Source organism: Eleutherodactylus coqui, chromosome 5 (assembly GCF_035609145.1).
Source record: "Eleutherodactylus coqui strain aEleCoq1 chromosome 5, aEleCoq1.hap1, whole genome shotgun sequence".
Classification (NCBI taxonomy): Eukaryota; Metazoa; Chordata; class Amphibia; order Anura; family Eleutherodactylidae; genus Eleutherodactylus; species Eleutherodactylus coqui.
In genome coordinates, this window is record NC_089841.1 from 273888745 (window position 1) to 273912216 (window position 23472).

At 54.5% G+C, this 23472-nt stretch overlaps 1 protein-coding gene across 1 annotated transcript in view; it reads right to left on the minus strand.

Annotated features, from left to right (window-relative positions):
* Window positions 1-9427, minus strand: part of STK11 (serine/threonine kinase 11) — a 49007-nt gene extending 39580 nt beyond the window's left edge. The window contains exons 1-2 of the mRNA XM_066604740.1: window positions 8909-9427; window positions 430-513 (exon numbers count right to left, since the gene is read on the minus strand). Coding sequence (XP_066460837.1) covers window positions 430-513; window positions 8909-9192 — 368 coding nt within the window. The 5' untranslated portion in view covers window positions 9193-9427. The remainder of the gene's footprint in view (window positions 1-429; window positions 514-8908) is intronic.
* Between the last annotated feature and the right edge of the window lie 14045 nt (window positions 9428-23472).

Sequence of the window (23472 nt, forward strand, 5' to 3'; positions counted from 1 at the left end):
TTCTAGCCAATTAAGCAAAAAAAAAAAAAATAACAAATGTATCTTGAGGTGCTACCCAGAACTCATAAAATCACAGGATTTCCCCAAAAAGTTGTGTGTAAATAATTTTTGGGGAAATCCGGCGATTTTATAACAGTTCTGACGATAACTCTTGTTGCTCGAAGCTCTAGAACCCATATTTACAAAACTCTCGCTGAATTAGTGATATCATTTTTTGAAGTTCGCACCCCGAGATACATTTGTAGATTTTTTGCTTAATTCGCTAGAACCATTTTTAAAATTAATAGGTAACTCACGAACTCCTTGGGGGGGCATCCAATTATCTTGGGGTGCTGCCTTCACAGAGGGGTTACCTGAAGTAGTCGCCGGCTTTATTCCAGATCTGAACGCAGTTAGCACACGTTGCGCCGCTCTCCTCTGAAAGGATATATCTTCTGCTTCTCCTCGTTGTACAGGACATCCACCAGCTGGATGACGTTCCGATGCCGGAGGCGCCGCAGCAGCTGGATCTCTCTAATCAGAAGGAAGAGGAAATAAAAGGGCAAAAATTAATCAGAAGGAAGGCGAGAAACAAGGAGAAGAGCAACGGCAGCAAACCACCAGTAAGCCGAGACCGGGAAAACATGCATCCACTGCCAGACCCCCTTCAGTCAGTCAGCAGTTTAACCCTTTAGATATACTAGGGTCAGCAGTCTCTTTCTGTGCTACCCACAACACGACCATGGGAGGGCCAATGGCTTGCCATGGCAACTGGAGACCCAAGAATGGTTTTCAGGCCTGCCATAGCTGCAAATGTAAGACTAGAGAATGCATTGTAATACACAGTTATTGCAGTGTACTGCATGAGCAATCATAGGATCAGGAACTGGGGCTCAGCTTGCATCACAGCTATAACCCTTCCTGCCTTCTCCTCTGGGTTATCAGCTGTCACTAACAGCTGACAATCAGTCCTGCCTCTCTGATTGATTGCAGAGGCGGGGGGCTTAAGTCCTCACTGTAATTTTACTATCAGCGGGGCTTTAAGCCCAGCACCAGGCGCCGTATATTTACCATGCCTGGTCCTTAATTGGTTAAAAGGGGGCGTCCAGCTACCGGACAGCATCTCTTCAATAGGACGGCCGGTATGAGGGTGGTCCCAGCGTTTGTAATGACAGCCAATGTCACTGTTAGTCAGGTGACCGATGCAGCCAATCAGAGGCAGCAGTGTCACGTTCCGATTCTCTGATTGGCTTTTTTTTCACTAAGTGTAAATACAAAATCGATTTCTAAATTGTGAGCTGATTTATGGCGATCCTCCGGGCTCAGGACAAGACTGGGCCCCGCTGGGTCTGGGATCCATTTTCAGCCATCCAAGATGGCGGATGCAGTCTTCAGACGACCTACTCACCGCAGTACATTGTGTTAGATTACCAATGCGCTGCGCCTGCTCTCTGATTGGGCAGAACTACTCAGGTGATTAGTACTGGCCAATCAGAGCGCAGTGCAGTGTGCGCATTAGATAGCTGGAAAATACCAGCTGCCATCTTGGACCCCCGCAGATCAGAGGACATTGGCAGAGAAGAGGCGATACTCTGCTGCCGGGACGGAAGTGCATCCAGAAACCGGAGCGCCGCTCCAACTACAAACAGTATCCTTGATGGGACCCCCCTCTAAACGTGTGGCTTCCCCCCATGGCAGCCGCTCTGGGACTCTGATTTATTTGCAGACTTCTTGCCAAACACAAGGCGGCCCTCCAAGACACCGGCGGCCCTCCAAGACACCGGCGGCCCTCCAAGACACCGGCGGCCCTCCAAGACACCGGCGGCCCTCCAAGACACCGGCGGCCCGGTGTAGCAGAACTACTCGTTACAATCATCTGGACGGAAATGCAAGCTGCTTATTGTAATCTAATTGGTCCATCTGATGAGTGATGATCAGTTCTTGTAGCACTACCCATCACCGCTGAGCGGGAACGTCTCCTGCCCCGCTGTAGGAAGTCATTGTTATGGATGGTAGCTTCCTGGGACTGCTGAGATCAGTAGTCTGACTAACATATCACCAGAAACAAGTGGAAGCACCGCGAGGCTCCGTCTCCTGCAGCTGACACAGACCACCGATCTGAGAACCTTAACTGTGTTCATCCAACAAACATCACAGTTTCTTGCTTTGAGGAGTTGTCCCACTTCTGGTGATTAGCAGACAGCACCGTACATTGCACAGTGGCAGAGGTTGGTACTGCAGGCTAAATCCTATTAAAGAGTACGGGACTCAGACAGCAATACCAATCTAGACCACTGTGCAATGTACAGAGCTGTCAACCAACAGCTAGGAGTGGGCCAACCCCTTAGTGACCACCCTATAGTGTTTTTACGTCTTGCCGTTGCAGGATGTGCATGGAGGAAGATTGTGCCGAAATCTCCCTCCATACATCACAGGCATCAGTGGTTGATCAGGGCTGCTAACCCTTTAAATGCCGCTGTCAATTCTGACAGTGGCATTTAAATCCCCCAACCGATGAGATCGCAGGTCGCATGGCATCTGGGGGCCTTCTAAAAGACCCCAGGGCTGTCTTGACAGTATGCGTATCAAGCATCCCCGTGGGGTGGCCTGATACACTGCCTGTCAGATTGCAGTATGATGTAATGCTATGGTATTACATCATACTGCAGGAGCGATCAAAGCATCGCAAGTTGTGTTCCCCCGGGGGGGGGGGGGGGGCTAAAAAAAAAGTAAACAATAAGAATCAAGTTTTACTATTTAAAATAAATAAATAAAAAAGTGTAATAAAAGTTTACCCCCCCCCCCCCCCCTTTTGCTATACAGTAAATCCTTAAAGGGGTTGTCCCGCGGCAGCAAGTGGGTCTATACACTTCTGTATGGCCATATTAATGCACTTTGTAATGTACATTGTGCATTAATTATGAGCCATACAGAAGTTATCAAAAGTTTTTTACTTACCTGCTCCGTTGCTGGCGTCCTCGTTTCCATGGAGCCGACTAATTTTCGCCCTCCGATGGCCAAATTAGCCGCGCTTGCGCAGTCCGGGTCTTCTCCTGTCTTCTATGGAGCCGCTCGTGCAGAATGCAGGCTCCGTGTAGCTCCGCCCCGTCACGTGCCGATTCCAGCCAATCAGGAGGCTGGAATCGGCAATGGACCGCACAGAAGAGCTGCGGTCCACGGAGACAGAGGATCCCGGCGGCCATCTTCAGCGGTAAGTATTGAAGTCACCGGAGCGCGGGGATTAAGGTAAGCGTTTCGGCGCGGGACAACCCCTTTAAGTAAAGCTGTTTTCAACTACAGTCGATGTGTCAGGGCAGTGGCGGTCCCTCAAAAAAAAAAAAATTGCATTCTGCAGTTAAAGGCGCCGACCGCTCCGGGACCCCGGGCACCGCTCAGTGAGCTGGGGCACAGCTGATGCCGGTCACTTCCTGCTTCTCCTGCATCAGCGTGCGCCTACTCCGCCCCTCCCCACAGTGCCGGCTGAACGTTGCTGTGTCTGCCTGCCTTCTGACAGAACAGCAGCTGAATCCCCAAAGTGCCGGCTGAACGCTGCCTGCCTCCTGAATCCCCACTATACTGCAAAATGTAAGTACTGTACAGATGAGTGCAGAACAGTAAAAACCGTTAGCAAATGCAGTCCTATGTCATGGCACAGATAACACAGTGATACGTACTGCTATAATGATGTCCCTGCAGTCCTATGTCATGGCACAGATAACACAGTGATACGTACTGCTATAATGATGTCCCTGCAGTCCTATGTCATGGCACAGATAACACAGTGATACGTACTGCTATAATGATGTCCCTGCAGTCCTATGTCATGGCACAGATAACACAGTGATACGTACTGCTATAATGATGTCCCTGCAGTCCTATGTCATGGCACAGATAACACAGTGATACGTACTGCTATAATGATGTCCCTGCAGTCCTATGTCATAGCACAGATAACACAGTGATACGTACTGCTATAATGATGTCCCTGCAGTCCTATGTCAAAGGACAGATAACAGTGATACGTACTGCTATAATGATGTCCCTGCAGTCCTATGTCAACCCACAGTTAACACAGTGATACGTACTGCTATAATGATGTCCCTGCAGTCCTATGTCAAACCACAGTTAACACAGTGATACGTACTGCTATAATGATGTCCCTGCAGTCCTATGTCATAGCACAGATAACACAGTGATACGTACTGCTATAATGATGTCCCTGCAGTCCTATGTCAAACTACAGTTAACACAGTGATACGTACTGCTATAATGATGTCCCTGCAGTCCTATGTCATAGCACAGATAACACAGTGATACGTACTGCTATAATGATGTCCCTGCAGTCCTATGTCAAACCACAGATAATAGTTATACCTACTGCTATAATAATGTACAGTACTACTGTATGCTAAATGTCCAAAAACCTGTTAAATGTAAATTTATTCTTTAGGCGGGATTGACACAGGGCAGATTTGTCGCGGTTTTGCCACAAAAGAACTGCTTGTGCAGCAAATCCGCTTCAAAGGTTATTTTTGTCTTGTGTATTTTCTTGCGTTTTCCGCAGCGCTTTTTTACTTTTGCAGCGGATTTTGCTGCGTCCATAGAGGTCTATGAACAAAAAAGCGCTGCGGAAAAGTCAAAAGAAATGACATGCTGCGTCTTGAAAAAACGCACCGCAGCTGCATTTCCACACTGCGGCACTGCAGAAAAAAATCTGTCCTGTGAGAACAGCTTTTTGCGTAAACACATTTGCACTGCAAACGCAGCAGAACCGCATCACATCCGCCCCGTGTGAACCCCGGCTTACAGCTGTGTGTTATAGTCACAGTATTGTTATTACAGACCAGGGTTATTCTCTATTAAATGGGGTTTGGGGTGAAGACTGTATGACCCGGACAGTCCGAGGCCGTCACAACTTACGGAACCGACGCTGATGATCTACAGAGAGATCGGTAACCTCACAACCATTTCCACTACAAAACGGAGGAAGACAAGACAACTCTGCTGCAGCGCTTCAGAAGTAACGAGAAAGGAGACCGAAGATGAACCCCAAGTGGTCGCCTTCACCTGTTAAGCCTTTTCAGTGACTTCTCTTTCTAGGAAACCTGGACACAACCAATATGGCGGCCGCTACGGCTCCCGCAGACGTCACACAGTGGGTTTGATGCAGTTCTGCAGACTATTTCACCCAATCCATTGAAGGTGTGAAGTCTGCAGTGGATCCGTATCTAAACCACACTATGGCTGCCGACACGTATAAGCTGCGCAGTTTCTGTTGCATTTCTGCAGATGGCCGGGGTTATCAAGCTCTGCAGCAACTATATAATATAAAGCAGGCGGGCAGCAGAAGGGCAGCAGACGGGCAGCGTGGGCGCGTTCATCCCAGGACGGCCGACACTATTGTACCGCTACAGATACACTTGGTTAGAACCACGGTGCCAAGATCCTTGTTTGGGTTTCCCACGTGTTTCTATGGCGTCGGCCGTCTATCATTTCCGTTTTGCTCTTGTTGGCGTGAGAAGAATTTAACCCCCATATACTTATACTTGAGCTCTTCCAAGCCCCCCCCCCCCGGGCGCCCCCATATACTTCGGCTCTCCCACCCTGCCCCCCCCCCCCCCGGGCGCCCCCATATACTTGGGCTCTCCCACCCCACCCGGGCACCCCCATATACTTGGGCTCTCCCACCCCCCACCCCCCGGGCACCCCCATATACTTGGACTCTCCCACCGCACCCCCCCCGGGCGCCCCCATATACTTGGGCTCTCCCACCCCCCCCCCCCGGGCGCCCCCATATACTTGGGCTCTCCCACCCCGCCCCCCCCGGGCGCCCCCATATACTTGGGCTCTCCCACCCCGCCCCCCCCCCCGGGCGCCCCCATATACTTGGGCTCTCCCACCCCACCCCACCCGGGCGCCCCCATATACTTGGGCTCTCCCCCCCCCCCCCGGGCGCCCCCATATACTTGGGCTCTCCCACCCCCCCACCCCCCGGGCACCCCCATATACTTGGGCTCTCCCCCCCCCCATATACTTGGGCTCCCCCCCCACGGGCGCCCCCATATACTTGGGCTCTCCCACCCCCACCCCCCCGGGCGCCCCCATATACTTGGGCTCTGCGCCCCCCCCCCCGGGCGCCCCCATATACTTAGCTCTCCCCCCCCCCCGGGCGCCCCCATATACTTGGGCTCTCCCCCCCCCCCCCCGGGCGCCCCCATATACTTGGGCTCTCCCCCCCCCCTCGGGCGCCCCCATATACTTGGGCTCTCCCCCCCCCCTCGGGCGCCCCCATATACTTGGGCTCTCCCCCCCCCCCGGGCGCCCCCATATACTTGGGCTCTCCCCCCCCCCCCCTCGGGCGCCCCCATATACTTGGGCTCTCCCCCCCCCGGGCGCCCCCATATACTTGGGCTCTCCCCCCCCCCCCCGGGCGCCCCCATATACTTGGGCTCTCCCCCCCCCCCCCCGGGCGCCCCCATATACTTGGGCTCTCCCCCCCCCCCCCCGGGCGCCCCCATATACTTGGGCTCTCCCACCCCCTTATATACTTGGGCTCCCCCACCCCCCACACCACCCCCAGGCACCCCCATATACTTGGGCTCTACCACTCCCCCATATACTTGGGCTCCCCCACCCCCTGCCTCCCCCCCCACACATACTTGGGCTCCCCCACCCATACTTGGGCTCCCCCACCCCCTGCCTGGGCCCCCCACACACACACACACTTGGGCTCCCCCACCCCCTGCCTGGGCCCCCCACACACACACACACTTGGGCTCCCCCACCCCCTGCCTGGGCCCCCCACACACACACACACTTGGGCTCCCCCACCCCCTGCCTGGGCCCCCCACACACACACACACACTTGGGCTCCCCCACCCCCTGCCTGGGCCCCCCACACACACACACACTTGGGCTCCCCCACCCCCTGCCTGGGCCCCCCACACACACACACACTTGGGCTCCCCCACCCCCTGCCTGGGCCCCCCACACACACGCACACACTTGGGCTCCCCCACCCCCTGCCTGGGCCCCCCACACACACGCACACACTTGGGCTCCCCCACCCCCTGCCTGGGCCCCCCACACACACGCACACACTTGGGCTCCCCACCCCCTGCCTGGGCCCCCCACACACACACACTTGGGCTCCCCCACCCCCTGCCTGGGCCCCCCACACACACACACTTGGGCTCCCCCACCCCCTGCCTGGGCCCCCCACACACACACACTTGGGCTCCCCCACCCCCTGCCTGGGCCCCCCACACACACACACTTGGGCTCCCCCACCCCCTGCCTGGGCCCCCCACACACACACACTTGGGCTCCCCCACCCCCTGCCTGGGCCCCCACACACACACACTTGGGCTCCCCCACCCCCTGCCTGGGCCCCCACACATACTTGGGCTCTCCCAACCCCCGGGCCCCCACACATACTTGGGCTCTCCCAACCCCCGGGCCCCCACACACACTTGGGCTCTCCCACCCCCTGGGCCCCCCACACACACTTGGGCTCCCCCACCCCCTGGGCCCCCCCGCACACACTTGGGCTCCCCCACCCCCTGGGCCCCCCCGCACACACTTGGGCCCCCCCGCACACACTTGGGCCCCCCCGCACACACTTGGGCCCCCCCGCACACACTTGGGCCCCCCCGCACACACTTGGGCCCCCCCACACACACTTGGGCCCCCCCACACACACTTGGGCCCCCCCACACACACTTGGGCCCCCCCACACACACTTGGGCCCCCCCACACACACTTGGGCCCCCCCACACACACTTGGGCCCCCCCACACACACTTGGGCTCCCCCACACACACTTGGGCTCCCCCACCCCCTGGCCCCCCCCACACACACTTGGGCTCCCCCACCCCCTGGGCCCCCCACACACACTTGGGCTCCCCCACCCCTTGGGTTCCCACACACTTGGGCTCCCCCACCCCCTGGGCCCCCCACACACACTTGGGCTCCCCCACCCCCTGGGCCCCCCCACACACACTTGGGCTCCCCCACCCCCTGGGCCCCCCCACACACACTTGGGCTCCCCCACCCCCTGGGCCCCCCACACACACTTGGGCTCCCCCACCCCCTGGGCCCCCCACACACACTTGGGCTCCCCCACCCCTTGGGTTCCCACACACTTGGGCTCTCCCACCCCCTGGGCCCCCCACACACACTTGGGCTCCCCCACCCCTTGGGTTCCCACACACTTGGGCTCTCCCACCCCCTGGGCCCCCCACACACACTTGGGCTCCCCCACCCCCTGGGCCCCCCCACACACACTTGGGCTCCCCCACCCCCTGGGCCCCCCACACACACTTGGGCTCCCCCACCCCCTGGGCCCCCCACACACACTTGGGCTCCCCCACCCCCTGGGCCCCCCACACACACTTGGGCTCCCCCACCCCTTGGGTTCCCACACACTTGGGCTCTCCCACCCCCTGGGCCCCCCACACACACTTGGGCTCCCCCACCCCCTGGGCCCCCCCACACACACTTGGGCTCCCCCACCCCCTGGGCCCCCACACACACTTGGGCTCTCCCACCCCCTGGGCCCCCCACACACACTTGGGCTCCCCCACCCCCTGGGCCCCCCACACACACTTGGGCTCCCCCACCCCCTGGGCCCCCCACACACACTTGGGCTCCCCCACCCCCTGGGCCCCCCACACACACTTGGGCTCCCCCACCCCCTGGGCCCCCCACACACACTTGGGCTCCCCCACCCCCTGGGCCCCCCACACACACTTGGGCTCCCCCACCCCCTGGGCCCCCACACACACTTGGGCTCCCCCACCCCCTGGGCCCCCACACACACTTGGGCTCTCCCAACCCCCGGGCCCCCACACATACTTGGGCTCTCCCAACCCCCGGGCCCCCACACACTTGGGCTCTCCCAACCCCCGGGCCCGGGCCGCCCCACTCACTTCTTGACGTTGGCCTCCCCGTTGGGGATTCTGCGCAGCTTCTTCTTCTTGAGGATCTTGACAGCGCGGCGGCACAGCGTCTCCGAGTCCAGCATCTCCTTCACCTTCCCGTAGGAGCCCTCGCCCAGCAGGTCCCCCATCAGGTACTTCCCCACCAACTTGGCCCGCTTCCGGCGCGGCTGGTAGATCACCTCGGTGGAGTCTATGCGGTGGATGAAGGTGTCCATCCCCACCGACAGGTCGGGCAAGAAGCCGCCGCCGTCCGCAGACTCCTCCTCGTCCATTCTGGGGGGCACAAGGCTGACCCTCACGGGAGGCTCGCGGCGGACAGCGGGCTTAGGCTGGAGGTCCCGGCCGTGCAGAGCAGCCTGAAGAGTCGGGCTGGCGTGGAGCTGCTGCCGCCAGACGCTCAGTTGGGCCGCCGGGGGCCGAGCAGCCGCCTCACAATCCCCGCAAGCTGCAGCCGGACGATCATCACGGCGGACGCTACATCCTAGTGCGCGCAAGGACCTGTGATGATGTCATGATCATGTGACAGGTCACGTGGGTGGGAGGGGCCAGTGTTAGGTGCCGCATTCTTGGTAAGTCGTCAGTGGCATCATGTGTGCAGCAGAGCGGAGTATGTCGTGTGTAGCGGACCTGAGTGTATAGAGGAGCTGTGTGTGTATATAGAGGAGCCGTGTGTGTATATAGAGGAGCTGTGTGTGTATAGAGGAGCTGTGCGTGTATAGAGGAGCTGTGCGTGTATAGAGGAGCTGTGCGTGTATAGAGGAGCTGTGTGTGTATATAGAGGAGCTGTGTGTGTATATAGAGGAGCTGTGTGTGTATAGAGGAGCTGTGTGTGTATATAGAGGAGCTGTGTGTGTATATAGAGGAGCTGTGTGTGTATAGAGGAGCTGTGCGCGTATAGAGGAGCTGTGCGCGTATAGAGGAGCCGTGTGTGTATAGAGGAGCTGTGTGTATAGAGGAGCTGTGTGTATAGAGGAGCTGTGTGTATAGAGGAGCTGTGCGTATAGAGGAGCTGTGCGTGTATAGAGGAGCTGTGTGTGTATAGAGGAGCTGTGTGTGTATATAGAGGAGCTGTGTGTGTATATAGAGGAGCTGTGTGTGTATAGAGGAGCTGTGCGCGTATAGAGGAGCCGTGTGTGTATAGAGGAGCTGTGTGTATAGAGGAGCCGTGTGTGTATATAGAGGAGCCGTGTGTGTATAGAGGAGCCGTGTGCGTATAGAGGAGCCGTGTGCGTATAGAGGAGCCGTGTGCGTATAGAGGAGCCGTGTGCGTATAGAGGAGCCGTGTGCGTATAGAGGAGCCGTGTGCGTATAGAGGAGCCGTGTGCGTATAGAGGAGCCGTGTGCGTATAGAGGAGCCGTGTGCGTATAGAGGAGCCGTGTGCGTATAGAGGAGCCGTGTGCGTATAGAGGAGCCGTGTGCGTATAGAGGAGCCGTGTGCGTATAGAGGAGCCGTGTGTGTATAGAGGAGCCGTGTGTGTATAGAGGAGCCGTGTGTGTATAGAGGAGCCGTGTGTGTGTATAGAGGAGCCGTGTGTGTGTATAGAGGAGCCGTGTGTGTGTATAGAGGAGCTGTGTGCGTATAGAGGAGCTGTGTGTATAGAGGAGCTGTGTGTGTATAGAGGAGCTGTGTGTATAGAGGAGCTGTGTGTATAGAGGAGCTGTGTGTATAGAGGAGCTGTGTGTATAGAGGAGCTGTGTGTATAGAGGAGCTGTGTGTGTATAGAGGAGCTGTGTGTATAGAGGAGCTGTGTGTGTATAGAGGAGCTGTGTGTATAGAGGAGCTGTGTGTGTATAGAGGAGCTGTGTGTGTATAGAGGAGCTGTGTGTGTATAGAGGAGCTGTGTGTGTGTATAGAGGAGCCGTGTGTGTGTATAGAGGAGCCGTGTGTGTGTATAGAGGAGCTGTGTGTATAGAGGAGCTGTGTGTATAGAGGAGCTGTGTGTGTATAGAGGAGCTGTGCGCGTATAGAGGAGCTGTGCGCGTATAGAGGAGCCGTGTGCGTATAGAGGAGCCGTGTGTGTATAGAGGAGCCGTGTGTGTATAGAGGAGCTGTGTGTGTATAGAGGAGCTGTGTGTGTATAGAGGAGCTGTGTGTGTGTATAGAGGAGCCGTGTGTGTGTATAGAGGAGCCGTGTGTGTGTATAGAGGAGCTGTGTGTATAGAGGAGCTGTGTGTATAGAGGAGCTGTGTGTGTATAGAGGAGCTGTGTGTATAGAGGAGCTGTGTGTGTATAGAGGAGCTGTGTGTGTATATAGAGGAGCTGTGTGTATAGAGGAGCTGTGCGTGTATAGAGGAGCCGTGCGCGTATAGAGGAGCCGTGTGCGTATAGAGGAGCCGTGTGTGTATAGAGGAGCCGTGTGTGTATAGAGGAGCCGTGTGTGTATAGAGGAGCCGTGTGTGTATAGAGGAGCCGTGTGTGTATAGAGGAGCCGTGTGTGTATAGAGGAGCCGTGTGTGTATAGAGGAGCCGTGTGTGTATAGAGGAGGCGTGTGTGTATAGAGGAGCCGTGTGTGTATAGAGGAGCCGTGTGTGTATAGAGGAGCCGTGTGTGTATAGAGGAGCCGTGTGCGTATAGAGGAGCCGTGTGCGTATAGAGGAGCCGTGTGCGTATAGAGGAGCCGTGTGCGTATAGAGGAGCTGTGTGTGTATAGAGGAGCCGTGTGTGTATAGAGGAGCCGTGTGTGTATAGAGGAGCTGTGTGTGTGTATAGAGGAGCCGTGTGTGTGTATAGAGGAGCTGTGTGCGTATAGAGGAGCTGTGTGTATAGAGGAGCTGTGTGTATAGAGGAGCTGTGTGTGTATAGAGGAGCTGTGTGTGTATAGAGGAGCTGTGTGTATAGAGGAGCTGTGTGTGTATAGAGGAGCTGTGTGTATAGAGGAGCTGTGTGTATAGAGGAGCTGTGTATAGAGGAGCTGTGTGTGTAGAGGAGCCGTGTGCGTATAGAGGAGCTGTGTGCGTATAGAGGAGCTGTGTGCGTATAGAGGAGCTGTGTGTGTATAGAGGAGCTGTGCGTATAGAGGAGCTGTGTGTGTATAGAGGAGCCGTGTGTGTATAGAGGAGCCGTGTGTGTATAGAGGAGCTGTGTGTGTATAGAGGAGCTGTGCGTATAGAGGAGCTGTGCGTATAGAGGAGCTGTGCGTATAGAGGAGCTGTGCGTATAGAGGAGCTGTGTGTGTATAGAGGAGCTGTGTGTATAGAGGAGCTGTGTGTGTATAGAGAAGCTGTGTGTGTATAGAGGAGCTGTGTGTGTATAGAGGAGCTGTGTGTGTATAGAGGAGCTGTGTGTATAGAGGAGCTGTGTGTATAGAGGAGCTGTGTGTGTATAGAGGAGCTGTGTGTGTATAGAGGAGCTGTGTGTGTGTATAGAGGAGCTGTGTGTGTATAGAGGAGCTGTGTGTGTGTAGAGGAGCTGTGTGAGTGTAGAGGAGCTGTGTGCGTATAGAGGAGCTGTGTGCGTATAGAGGAGCTGTGTGCGTATAGAGGAGCTGTGTGCGTATAGAGGAGCTGTGTGCGTATAGAGGAGCTGTGTGCGTATAGAGGAGCTGTGTGCGTATAGAGGAGCTGTGTGCGTATAGAGGAGCTGTGTGCGTATAGAGGAGCTGTGTGCGTATAGAGGAGCTGTGTGCGTATAGAGGAGCTGTGTGCGTATAGAGGAGCTGTGTGCGTATAGAGGAGCTGTGTGCGTATAGAGGAGCTGTGTGCGTATAGAGGAGCTGTGTGCGTATAGAGGAGCTGTGTGCGTATAGAGGAGCTGTGTGCGTATAGAGGAGCTGTGTGCGTATAGAGGAGCTGTGTGCGTATAGAGGAGCTGTGTGCGTATAGAGGAGCTGTGTGCGTATAGAGGAGCTGTGTGCGTATAGAGGAGCTGTGTGCGTATAGAGGAGCTGTGTGCGTATAGAGGAGCTGTGTGCGTATAGAGGAGCTGTGTGCGTATAGAGGAGCTGTGTGCGTATAGAGGAGCTGTGTGCGTATAGAGGAGCTGTGTGCGTATAGAGGAGCTGTGTGCGTATAGAGGAGCTGTGTGCGTATAGAGGAGCTGTGTGCGTATAGAGGAGCTGTGTGCGTATAGAGGAGCTGTGTGCGTATAGAGGAGCTGTGTGCGTATAGAGGAGCTGTGTGCGTATAGAGGAGCTGTGTGCGTATAGAGGAGCTGTGTGTGTATAGAGGAGCTGTGTGTGTAGAGGAGCCGTGTGCGTATAGAGGAGCTGTGTGCGTATAGAGGAGCTGTGTGTGTATAGAGGAGCTGTGCGTATAGAGGAGCTGTGTGTGTATAGAGGAGCTGTGTGTGTATAGAGGAGCTGTGTGTGTATAGAGGAGCTGTGTGTGTATAGAGGAGCTGTGTGTGTATAGAGGAGCTGTGCGTATAGAGGAGCTGTGCGTATAGAGGAGCTGTGTGTGTATAGAGGAGCTGTGTGTATAGAGGAGCTGTGTGTGTATAGAGGAGCTGTGTGTATAGAGGAGCTGTGTGTATAGAGGAGCCGTGTGTGTATAGAGGAGCCGTGTGTGTATAGAGGAGCCGTGTGTGTATAGAGGAGCCGTGTGTGTATAGAGGAGCCGTGTGTGTATAGAGGAGCTGTGTGTATAGAGGAGCTGTGTGTGTATAGAGGAGCTGTGTGTATAGAGGAGCTGTGTGTGTATAGAGGAGCTGTGTGTGTAGAGGAGCCGTGTGCGTATAGAGGAGCTGTGTGCGTATAGAGGAGCTGTGTGCGTATAGAGGAGCTGTGTGCGTATAGAGGAGCTGTGTGCGTATAGAGGAGCTGTGTGTGTATAGAGGAGCTGTGCGTATAGAGGAGCCGTGTGTGTATAGAGGAGCCGTGTGTGTATAGAGGAGCTGTGTGTGTATAGAGGAGCTGTGTGTGTATAGAGGAGCTGTGCGTATAGAGGAGCTGTGCGTATAGAGGAGCTGTGCGTATAGAGGAGCTGTGTGTGTATAGAGGAGCTGTGTGTATAGAGGAGCTGTGTGTATAGAGGAGCTGTGTGTATAGAGGAGCTGTGTGTGTATAGAGGAGCTGTGTGTGTATAGAGGAGCTGTGTGTGTATAGAGGAGCTGTGTGTGTATAGAGGAGCTGTGTGTGTATAGAGGAGCTGTGTGTGTATAGAGGAGCTGTGTGTATAGAGGAGCTGTGTGTATAGAGGAGCTGTGTGTATAGAGGAGCTGTGTGTGTATAGAGGAGCTGTGTGTGTATAGAGGAGCTGTGTGTGTATAGAGGAGCTGTGTGTATAGAGGAGCTGTGTGTGTATAGAGGAGCTGTGTGTGTGTATAGAGGAGCTGTGTGTGTGTATAGAGGAGCTGTGTGTGTATAGAGGAGCTGTGTGTGTGTAGAGGAGCTGTGTGAGTGTAGAGGAGCTGTGTGCGTATAGAGGAGCTGTGTGCGTATAGAGGAGCTGTGTGCGTATAGAGGAGCTGTGTGCGTATAGAGGAGCTGTGTGCGTATAGAGGAGCTGTGTGCGTATAGAGGAGCTGTGTGCGTATAGAGGAGCTGTGTGCGTATAGAGGAGCTGTGTGCGTATAGAGGAGCTGTGTGCGTATAGAGGAGCTGTGTGCGTATAGAGGAGCTGTGTGCGTATAGAGGAGCTGTGTGCGTATAGAGGAGCTGTGTGCGTATAGAGGAGCTGTGTGCGTATAGAGGAGCTGTGTGCGTATAGAGGAGCTGTGTGCGTATAGAGGAGCTGTGTGCGTATAGAGGAGCTGTGTGCGTATAGAGGAGCTGTGTGCGTATAGAGGAGCTGTGTGCGTATAGAGGAGCTGTGTGCGTATAGAGGAGCTGTGTGCGTATAGAGGAGCTGTGTGCGTATAGAGGAGCTGTGTGTATAGAGGAGCTGTGTGCGTATAGAGGAGCTGTGTGCGTATAGAGGAGCTGTGTTTATAGAGGAGCTGTGTGTGTGTAGAGGAGCTGTGTGTGTGTAGAGGAGCTGTGTGTGTGTAGAGGAGCTGTGTGCGTATAGAGGAGCTGTGTGCGTATAGAGGAGCTGTGTGCGTATAGAGGAGCTGTGTGCGTATAGAGGAGCTGTGTGCGTATAGAGGAGCTGTGTGTGTATAGAGGAGCTGTGTGTATAGAGGAGCTGTGTGTGTATATAGAGGAGCTGTGTGTATAGAGGATCTGTGTGTGTATAGAGGAGCTGTGTGTGTATAGAGGAGCTGTGTGTGTATAGAGGAGCCGTGTGTGTATAGAGGAGCCGTGTGTGTATAGAGGAGCCGTGTGTGTATAGAGGAGCCGTGTGTGTATAGAGGAGCTGTGTGTATAGAGGAGCCGTGTGTGTATAGAGGAGCCGTGTGTGTATAGAGGAGCCGTGTGTGTATAGAGGAGCTGTGTGTATAGAGGAGCCGTGTGTGTATAGAGGAGCCGTGTGTGTATAGAGGAGCCGTGTGTGTATAGAGGAGCTGTGTGTATAGAGGAGCTGTGTGTATAGAGGAGCCGTGTGTGTATAGAGGAGCCGTGTGTGTATAGAGGAGCCGTGTGTGTATAGAGGAGCCGTGTGTGTATAGAGGAGCCGTGTGTGTATAGAGGAGCCGTGTGTGTATAGAGGAGCCGTGTGTGTATAGAGGAGCCGTGTGTGTATAGAGGAGCCGTGTGTGTATAGAGGAGCCGTGTGTGTATAGAGGAGCCGTGTGTGTATAGAGGAGCCGTGTGTGTATAGAGGAGCCGTGTGTGTATAGAGGAGCCGTGTGTGTATAGAGGAGCCGTGTGTGCGTATAGAGGAGCTGTGTGCGTATAGAGGAGCTGTGTGCGTATAGAGGAGCTGTGTGCGTATAGAGGAGCTGTGTGCGTATAGAGGAGCTGTGTGCGTATAGAGGAGCTGTGTGCGTATAGAGGAGCTGTGTGCGTATAGAGGAGCTGTGTGCGTATAGAGGAGCTGTGTGCGTATAGAGGAGCTGTGTGCGTATAGAGGAGCTGTGTGCGTATAGAGGAGCTGTGTGCGTATAGAGGAGCTGTGTGTATAGAGGAGCTGTGTGTATAGAGGAGCTGTGTGTATAGAGGAGCTGTGTGTATAGAGGAGCTGTGTGTATAGCGGAGCCGAGTGTGTCATGTGTGTGTAGCGGACCTGTGTGTGTATAGAGGAGCCGTGTGTGTATATAGAGGAGCCGTGTGTGTATATAGAGGAGCCGTGTGTGTATATAGAGGAGCCGTGTGTGTATATAGAGGAGCCGTGTGTGTATATAGAGGAGCCGTGTGTGTATATAGAGGAGCCGTGTGTGTATATAGAGGAGCCGTGTGTGTATAGAGGAGCCGTGTGTGTATAGAGGAGCCGTGTGTGTATAGAGGAGCCGTGTGTGTATAGAGGAGCCGTGTGTGTATAGAGGAGCCGTGTGTGTGTATAGAGGAGCCGTGTGTGTATAGAGGAGCCGTGTGTGTATAGAGGAGCCGTGTGTGTATAGAGGAGCCGTGTGCGTATAGAGGAGCCGTGTGCGTATAGAGGAGCCGTGTGCGTATAGAGGAGCCGTGTGCGTATAGAGGAGCCGTGTGCGTATAGAGGAGCCGTGTGCGTATAGAGGAGCCGTGTGCGTATAGAGGAGCCGTGTGCGTATAGAGGAGCCGTGTGCGTATAGAGGAGCCGTGTGCGTATAGAGGAGCCGTGTGCGTATAGAGGAGCCGTGTGCGTATAGAGGAGCCGTGTGCGTATAGAGGAGCCGTGTGCGTATAGAGGAGCCGTGTGCGTATAGAGGAGCCGTGTGCGTATAGAGGAGCCGTGTGCGTATAGAGGAGCCGTGTGCGTATAGAGGAGCCGTGTGCGTATAGAGGAGCCGTGTGCGTATAGAGGAGCCGTGTGCGTATAGAGGAGCTGTGTGTATAGAGGAGCTGTGTGTATAGAGGAGCTGTGTGTATAGAGGAGCTGTGTGTATAGAGGAGCTGTGTGTGTATAGAGGAGCTGTGTGTGTATAGAGGAGCTGTGTGTATAGAGGAGCTGTGTGTATAGAGGAGCTGTGTGTGTATAGAGGAGCTGTGTGTATAGAGGAGCTGTGTGTATAGAGGAGCTGTGTGTGTATAGAGGAGCTGTGTGTATATAGAGGAGCTGTGTGTGTATAGAGGAGCTGTGTGTATAGAGGAGCTGTGTGTATAGAGGAGCTGTGTGTATAGAGGAGCTGTGTGTATAGAGGAGCTGTGTGTATAGAGGAGCTGTGTGTGTATAGAGGAGCTGTGTGTATAGAGGAGCTGTGTGTATAGAGGAGCTGTGTGTGTATAGAGGAGCTGTGTGTGTATAGAGGAGCTGTGTGTGTATAGAGGAGCTGTGTGTGTATAGAGGAGCTGTGTGTGTATAGAGGAGCTGTGTGTGTATAGAGGTGCTGTGTGTGTATAGAGGTGCTGTGTGTGTATAGAGGTGCTGTGTGTATAGCAGAGCTGTGTGTATAGAGGAGCCGTGTGTGTATAGAGGAGCCGTGTGTGTATAGAGGAGCCGTGTGTGTATAGAGGAGCCGTGTGTGTATAGAGGAGCCGTGTGTGTATAGAGGAGCTGTGTGTATAGAGGAGCTGTGTGTGTATAGAGGAGCTGTGTGTATAGAGGAGCTGTGTGTATAGAGGAGCTGTGTGTATATAGAGGAGCTGTGTGTGTATAGAGGAGCTGTGTGTGTATAGAGGAGCTGTGTGTATAGAGGAGCTGTGTGTATAGAGGAGCTGTGTGTATAGAGGAGCTGTGTGTGTATAGAGGAGCTGTGTGTGTATAGAGGAGCTGTGTGTGTATAGAGGAGCTGTGTGTGTATAGAGGAGCTGTGTGTGTATAGAGGAGCTGTGTGTGTATAGAGGAGCTGTGTGTGTATAGAGGTGCTGTGTGTGTATAGAGGTGCTGTGTGTATAGCAGAGCTGTGTGTATAGAGGAGCCGTGTGTGTATAGAGGAGCCGTGTGTGTATAGAGGAGCCGTGTGTGTATAGAGGAGCCGTGTGTGTATAGAGGAGCCGTGTGTGTATAGAGGAGCCGTGTGTGTATAGAGGAGCCGTGTGTGTATAGAGGAGCTGTGTGTATAGAGGAGCTGTGTGTATAGAGGAGCTGTGTGTGTATAGAGGAGCTGTGTGTGTATAGAGGAGCTGTGTGTGTATAGAGGAGCTGTGTGTATAGAGGAGCTGTGTGCGTATAGAGGAGCTGTGTGTATAGAGGAGCTGTGCGTATAGAGGAGCTGTGTGTGTATAGAGGAGCTGTGTGTGTATAGAGGAGCTGTGTGTATAGAGGAGCTGTGTGTATAGAGGAGCTGTGTGTATAGAGGAGCTGTGTGTATAGAGGAGCTGTGTGCGTATAGAGGAGCTGTGTGTATAGAGGAGCTGTGTGTGTATATAGAGGAGCTGTGTGTATAGAGGAGCTGTGTGTGTATAGAGGAGCTGTGTGTATAGAGGAGCTGTGTGTATAGAGGAGCTGTGTGTATAGAGGAGCTGTGTGTATAGAGGAGCTGTGTGTATAGAGGAGCTGTGTGTATAGAGGAGCTGTGTGTGTGTATAGAGGAGCTGTGTGTATAGAGGAGCCGTGTGTGTATAGAGGAGCTGTGTGTATAGAGGAGCTGTGTGTGTATAGAGGAGCTGTGTGTATAGAGGAGCTGTGTGCGTATAGAGGAGCTGTGTGCGTATAGAGGAGCTGTGTGCGTATAGAGGAGCTGTGCGCGTATAGAGGAGCTGTGCGCGTATAGAGGAGCTGTGCGCGTATAGAGGAGCTGTGCGCGTATAGAGGAGCTGTGCGCGTATAGAGGAGCTGTGCGCGTATAGAGGAGCTGTGCGCGTATAGAGGAGCTGTGCGCGTATAGAGGAGCTGTGCGCGTATAGAGGAGCTGTGCGCGTATAGAGGAGCTGTGCGCGTATAGAGGAGCTGTGCGCGTATAGAGGAGCTGTGCGCGTATAGAGGAGCTGTGCGCGTATAGAGGAGCTGTGCGCGTATAGAGGAGCTGTGCGCGTATAGAGGAGCCGTGTGTATAGAGGAGCTGTGCGCGTATAGAGGAGCTGTGCGCGTATAGAGGAGCTGTGCGCGTATAGAGGAGCTGTGCGCGTATAGAGGAGCTGTGCGCGTATAGAGGAGCTGTGCGCGTATAGAGGAGCTGTGCGCGTATAGAGGAGCTGTGCGCGTATAGAGGAGCTGTGCGCGTATAGAGGAGCTGTGCGCGTATAGAGGAGCTGTGCGCGTATAGAGGAGCTGTGCGCGTATAGAGGAGCTGTGCGCGTATAGAGGAGCTGTGCGCGTATAGAGGAGCTGTGCGCGTATAGAGGAGCTGTGCGCGTATAGAGGAGCTGTGCGCGTATAGAGGAGCTGTGCGCGTATAGAGGAGCTGTGCGCGTATAGAGGAGCTGTGCGCGTATAGAGGAGCTGTGCGCGTATAGAGGAGCTGTGCGCGTATAGAGGAGCTGTGCGCGTATAGAGGAGCTGTGTGTGTATATAGAGGAGCTGTGTGTGTATAGAGGAGCTGTGTGTATAGCGGAGCCGAGTGTGTCATGTGTGTGTAGCGGACCTGTGTGTGTATAGAGGAGCCGTGTGCGTATAGAGGAGCCGTGTGCGTATAGAGGAGCCGTGTGCGTATAGAGGAGCCGTGTGCGTATAGAGGAGCCGTGTGCGTATAGAGGAGCCGTGTGCGTATAGAGGAGCCGTGTGCGTATAGAGGAGCCGTGTGCGTATAGAGGAGCCGTGTGCGTATAGAGGAGCCGTGTGCGTATAGAGGAGCCGTGTGCGTATAGAGGAGCCGTGTGCGTATAGAGGAGCCGTGTGCGTATAGAGGAGCCGTGTGCGTATAGAGGAGCCGTGTGCGTATAGAGGAGCCGTGTGCGTATAGAGGAGCCGTGTGCGTATAGAGGAGCCGTGTGCGTATAGAGGAGCCGTGTGCGTATAGAGGAGCCGTGTGCGTATAGAGGAGCCGTGTGCGTATAGAGGAGCCGTGTGCGTATAGAGGAGCCGTGTGCGTATAGAGGAGCCGTGTGCGTATAGAGGAGCCGTGTGCGTATAGAGGAGCCGTGTGCGTATAGAGGAGCCGTGTGCGTATAGAGGAGCCGTGTGCGTATAGAGGAGCCGTGTGCGTATAGAGGAGCCGTGTGCGTATAGAGGAGCCGTGTGCGTATAGAGGAGCCGTGTGCGTATAGAGGAGCCGTGTGCGTATAGAGGAGCCGTGTGCGTATAGAGGAGCCGTGTGCGTATAGAGGAGCCGTGTGCGTATAGAGGAGCCGTGTGCGTATAGAGGAGCCGTGTGCGTATAGAGGAGCCGTGCGCGTATAGAGGAGCCGTGCGCGTATAGAGGAGCCGTGCGCGTATAGAGGAGCCGTGCGCGTATAGAGGAGCCGTGCGCGTATAGAGGAGCTGTGCGCGTATAGAGGAGCTGTGCGCGTATAGAGGAGCTGTGCGCGTATAGAGGAGCTGTGCGCGTATAGAGGAACTGTGCGCGTATAGAGGAGCTGTGCGCGTATAGAGGAGCTGTGCGCGTATAGAGGAGCTGTGCGCGTATAGAGGAGCTGTGCGCGTATAGAGGAGCTGTGCGCGTATAGAGGAGCTGTGCGCGTATAGAGGAGCTGTGCGCGTATAGAGGAGCTGTGCGCGTATAGAGGAGCTGTGCGCGTATAGAGGAGCTGTGCGCGTATAGAGGAGCTGTGTGCGTATAGAGGAGCTGTGTGCGTATAGAGGAGCTGTGTGCGTATAGAGGAGCTGTGTGCGTATAGAGGAGCTGTGTGTATAGAGGAGCTGTGTGCGTATAGAGGAGCTGTGTGCGTATAGAGGAGCTGTGTGCGTATAGAGGAGCTGTGTGTATAGAGGAGCTGTGTGCGTATAGAGGAGCTGTGTGCGTATAGAGGAGCTGTGTGCGTATAGAGGAGCTGTGCGTATAGAGGAGCTGTGTGCGTGTAGAGGAGCTGTGTGCGTGTAGAGGAGCTGTGTGCGTATAGAGGAGCTGTGTGCGTATAGAGGAGCTGTGTGCGTATAGAGGAGCTGTGTGCGTATAGAGGAGCTGTGTGCGTATAGAGGAGCTGTGTGCGTATAGAGGAGCTGTGTGTATAGAGGAGCTGTGTGTGTATATAGAGGAGCTGTGTGTATAGAGGATCTGTGTGTGTATAGAGGAGCTGTGTGTGTATAGAGGAGCTGTGTGTATAGAGGAGCCGTGTGTGTATAGAGGAGCCGTGTGTGTATAGAGGAGCTGTGTGTATAGAGGAGCCGTGTGTGTATAGAGGAGCCGTGTGTGTATAGAGGAGCCGTGTGTGTATAGAGGAGCTGTGTGTATAGAGGAGCCGTGTGTGTATAGAGGAGCCGTGTGTGTATAGAGGAGCCGTGTGTGTATAGAGGAGCCGTGTGTGTATAGAGGAGCCGTGTGTGTATAGAGGAGCCGTGTGTGTATAGAGGAGCCGTGTGTGTATAGAGGAGCCGTGTGTGTATAGAGGAGCCGTGTGTGTATAGAGGAGCCGTGTGTGCGTATAGAGGAGCCGTGTGTGCGTATAGAGGAGCTGTGTGCGTATAGAGGAGCTGTGTGCGTATAGAGGAGCTGTGTGCGTATAGAGGAGCTGTGTGCGTATAGAGGAGCTGTGTGCGTATAGAGGAGCTGTGTGCGTATAGAGGAGCTGTGTGCGTATAGAGGAGCTGTGTGCGTATAGAGGAGCTGTGTGCGTATAGAGGAGCTGTGTGCGTATAGAGGAGCTGTGTGCGTATAGAGGAGCTGTGTGTATAGAGGAGCTGTGTGTATAGAGGAGCTGTGTGTATAGAGGAGCTGTGTGTATAGAGGAGCTGTGTGTATAGAGGAGCTGTGTGTATAGAGGAGCTGTGTGTATAGAGGAGCTGTGTGTATAGAGGAGCTGTGTGTATAGCGGAGCCGAGTGTGTCATGTGTGTGTAGCGGACCTGTGTGTGTATAGAGGAGCCGTGTGTGTATATAGAGGAGCCGTGTGTGTATATAGAGGAGCCGTGTGTGTATATAGAGGAGCCGTGTGTGTATATAGAGGAGCCGTGTGTGTATATAGAGGAGCCGTGTGTGTATATAGAGGAGCCGTGTGTGTATATAGAGGAGCCGTGTGTGTATAGAGGAGCCGTGTGTGTATAGAGGAGCCGTGTGTGTATAGAGGAGCCGTGTGTGTATAGAGGAGCCGTGTGTGTGTATAGAGGAGCCGTGTGTGTATAGAGGAGCCGTGTGTGTATAGAGGAGCTGTGTGTATAGAGGAGCCGTGTGTGTATAGAGGAGCCGTGTGTGTATAGAGGAGCCGTGTGCGTATAGAGGAGCCGTGTGCGTATAGAGGAGCCGTGTGCGTATAGAGGAGCCGTGTGCGTATAGAGGAGCCGTGTGCGTATAGAGGAGCCGTGTGCGTATAGAGGAGCCGTGTGCGTATAGAGGAGCCGTGTGCGTATAGAGGAGCCGTGTGCGTATAGAGGAGCCGTGTGCGTATAGAGGAGCCGTGTGCGTATAGAGGAGCCGTGTGCGTATAGAGGAGCCGTGTGCGTATAGAGGAGCTGTGTGCGTATAGAGGAGCTGTGTGCGTATAGAGGAGCTGTGTGCGTATAGAGGAGCTGTGTGCGTATAGAGGAGCTGTGTGCGTATAGAGGAGCTGTGTGCGTATAGAGGAGCTGTGTGCGTATAGAGGAGCTGTGTGCGTATAGAGGAGCTGTGTGCGTATAGAGGAGCTGTGTGCGTATAGAGGAGCTGTGTGCGTATAGAGGAGCTATGTGTATAGAGGAGCTGTGTGTATAGCGGAGCCGAGTGTGTCATGTGTGTGTAGCGGACCTGTGTGTGTATAGAGGAGCCGTGTGTGTATATAGAGGAGCCGTGTGTGTATATAGAGGAGCCGTGTGTGTATATAGAGGAGCCGTGTGTGTATATAGAGGAGCCGTGTGTGTATATAGAGGAGCCGTGTGTGTATATAGAGGAGCCGTGTGTGTATATAGAGGAGCCGTGTGTGTATAGAGGAGCCGTGTGTGTATAGAGGAGCCGTGTGTGTATAGAGGAGCCGTGTGTGTATAGAGGAGCCGTGTGTGTATAGAGGAGCCGTGTGTGTATAGAGGAGCCGTGTGTGTATAGAGGAGCCGTGTGTGTGTATAGAGGAGCCGTATGTGTATAGAGGAGCCGTGTGTGTGTATAGAGGAGCCGTGTGTGTATAGAGGAGCCGTGTGTGTATAGAGGAGCCGTGTGTGTATAGAGGAGCCGTGTGTGTATAGAGGAGCCGTGTGTGTATAGAGGAGCCGTGTGTGTATAGAGGAGCTGTGCGTATAGAGGAGCTGTGCGTATAGAGGAGCTGTGCGTATAGAGGAACTGTGTGCGTATAGAGGAGCTGTGTGCGTATAGAGGAGCTGTGTGCGTATAGAGGAGCTGTGTGTATAGAGGAGCTGTGCGTATAGAGGAGCTGTGCGTATAGAGGAGCTGTGCGCGTATAGAGGAGCTGTGCGCGTATAGAGGAGCTGTGCGCGTATAGAGGAGCTGTGCGCGTATAGAGGAGCTGTGCGCGTATAGAGGAGCTGTGCGCGTATAGAGGAGCTGTGCGCGTATAGAGGAGCTGTGCGCGTATAGAGGAGCTGTGCGCGTATAGAGGAGCTGTGCGCGTATAGAGGAGCTGTGCGCGTATAGAGGAGCTGTGCGCGTATAGAGGAGCTGTGCGCGTATAGAGGAGCTGTGCGCGTATAGAGGAGC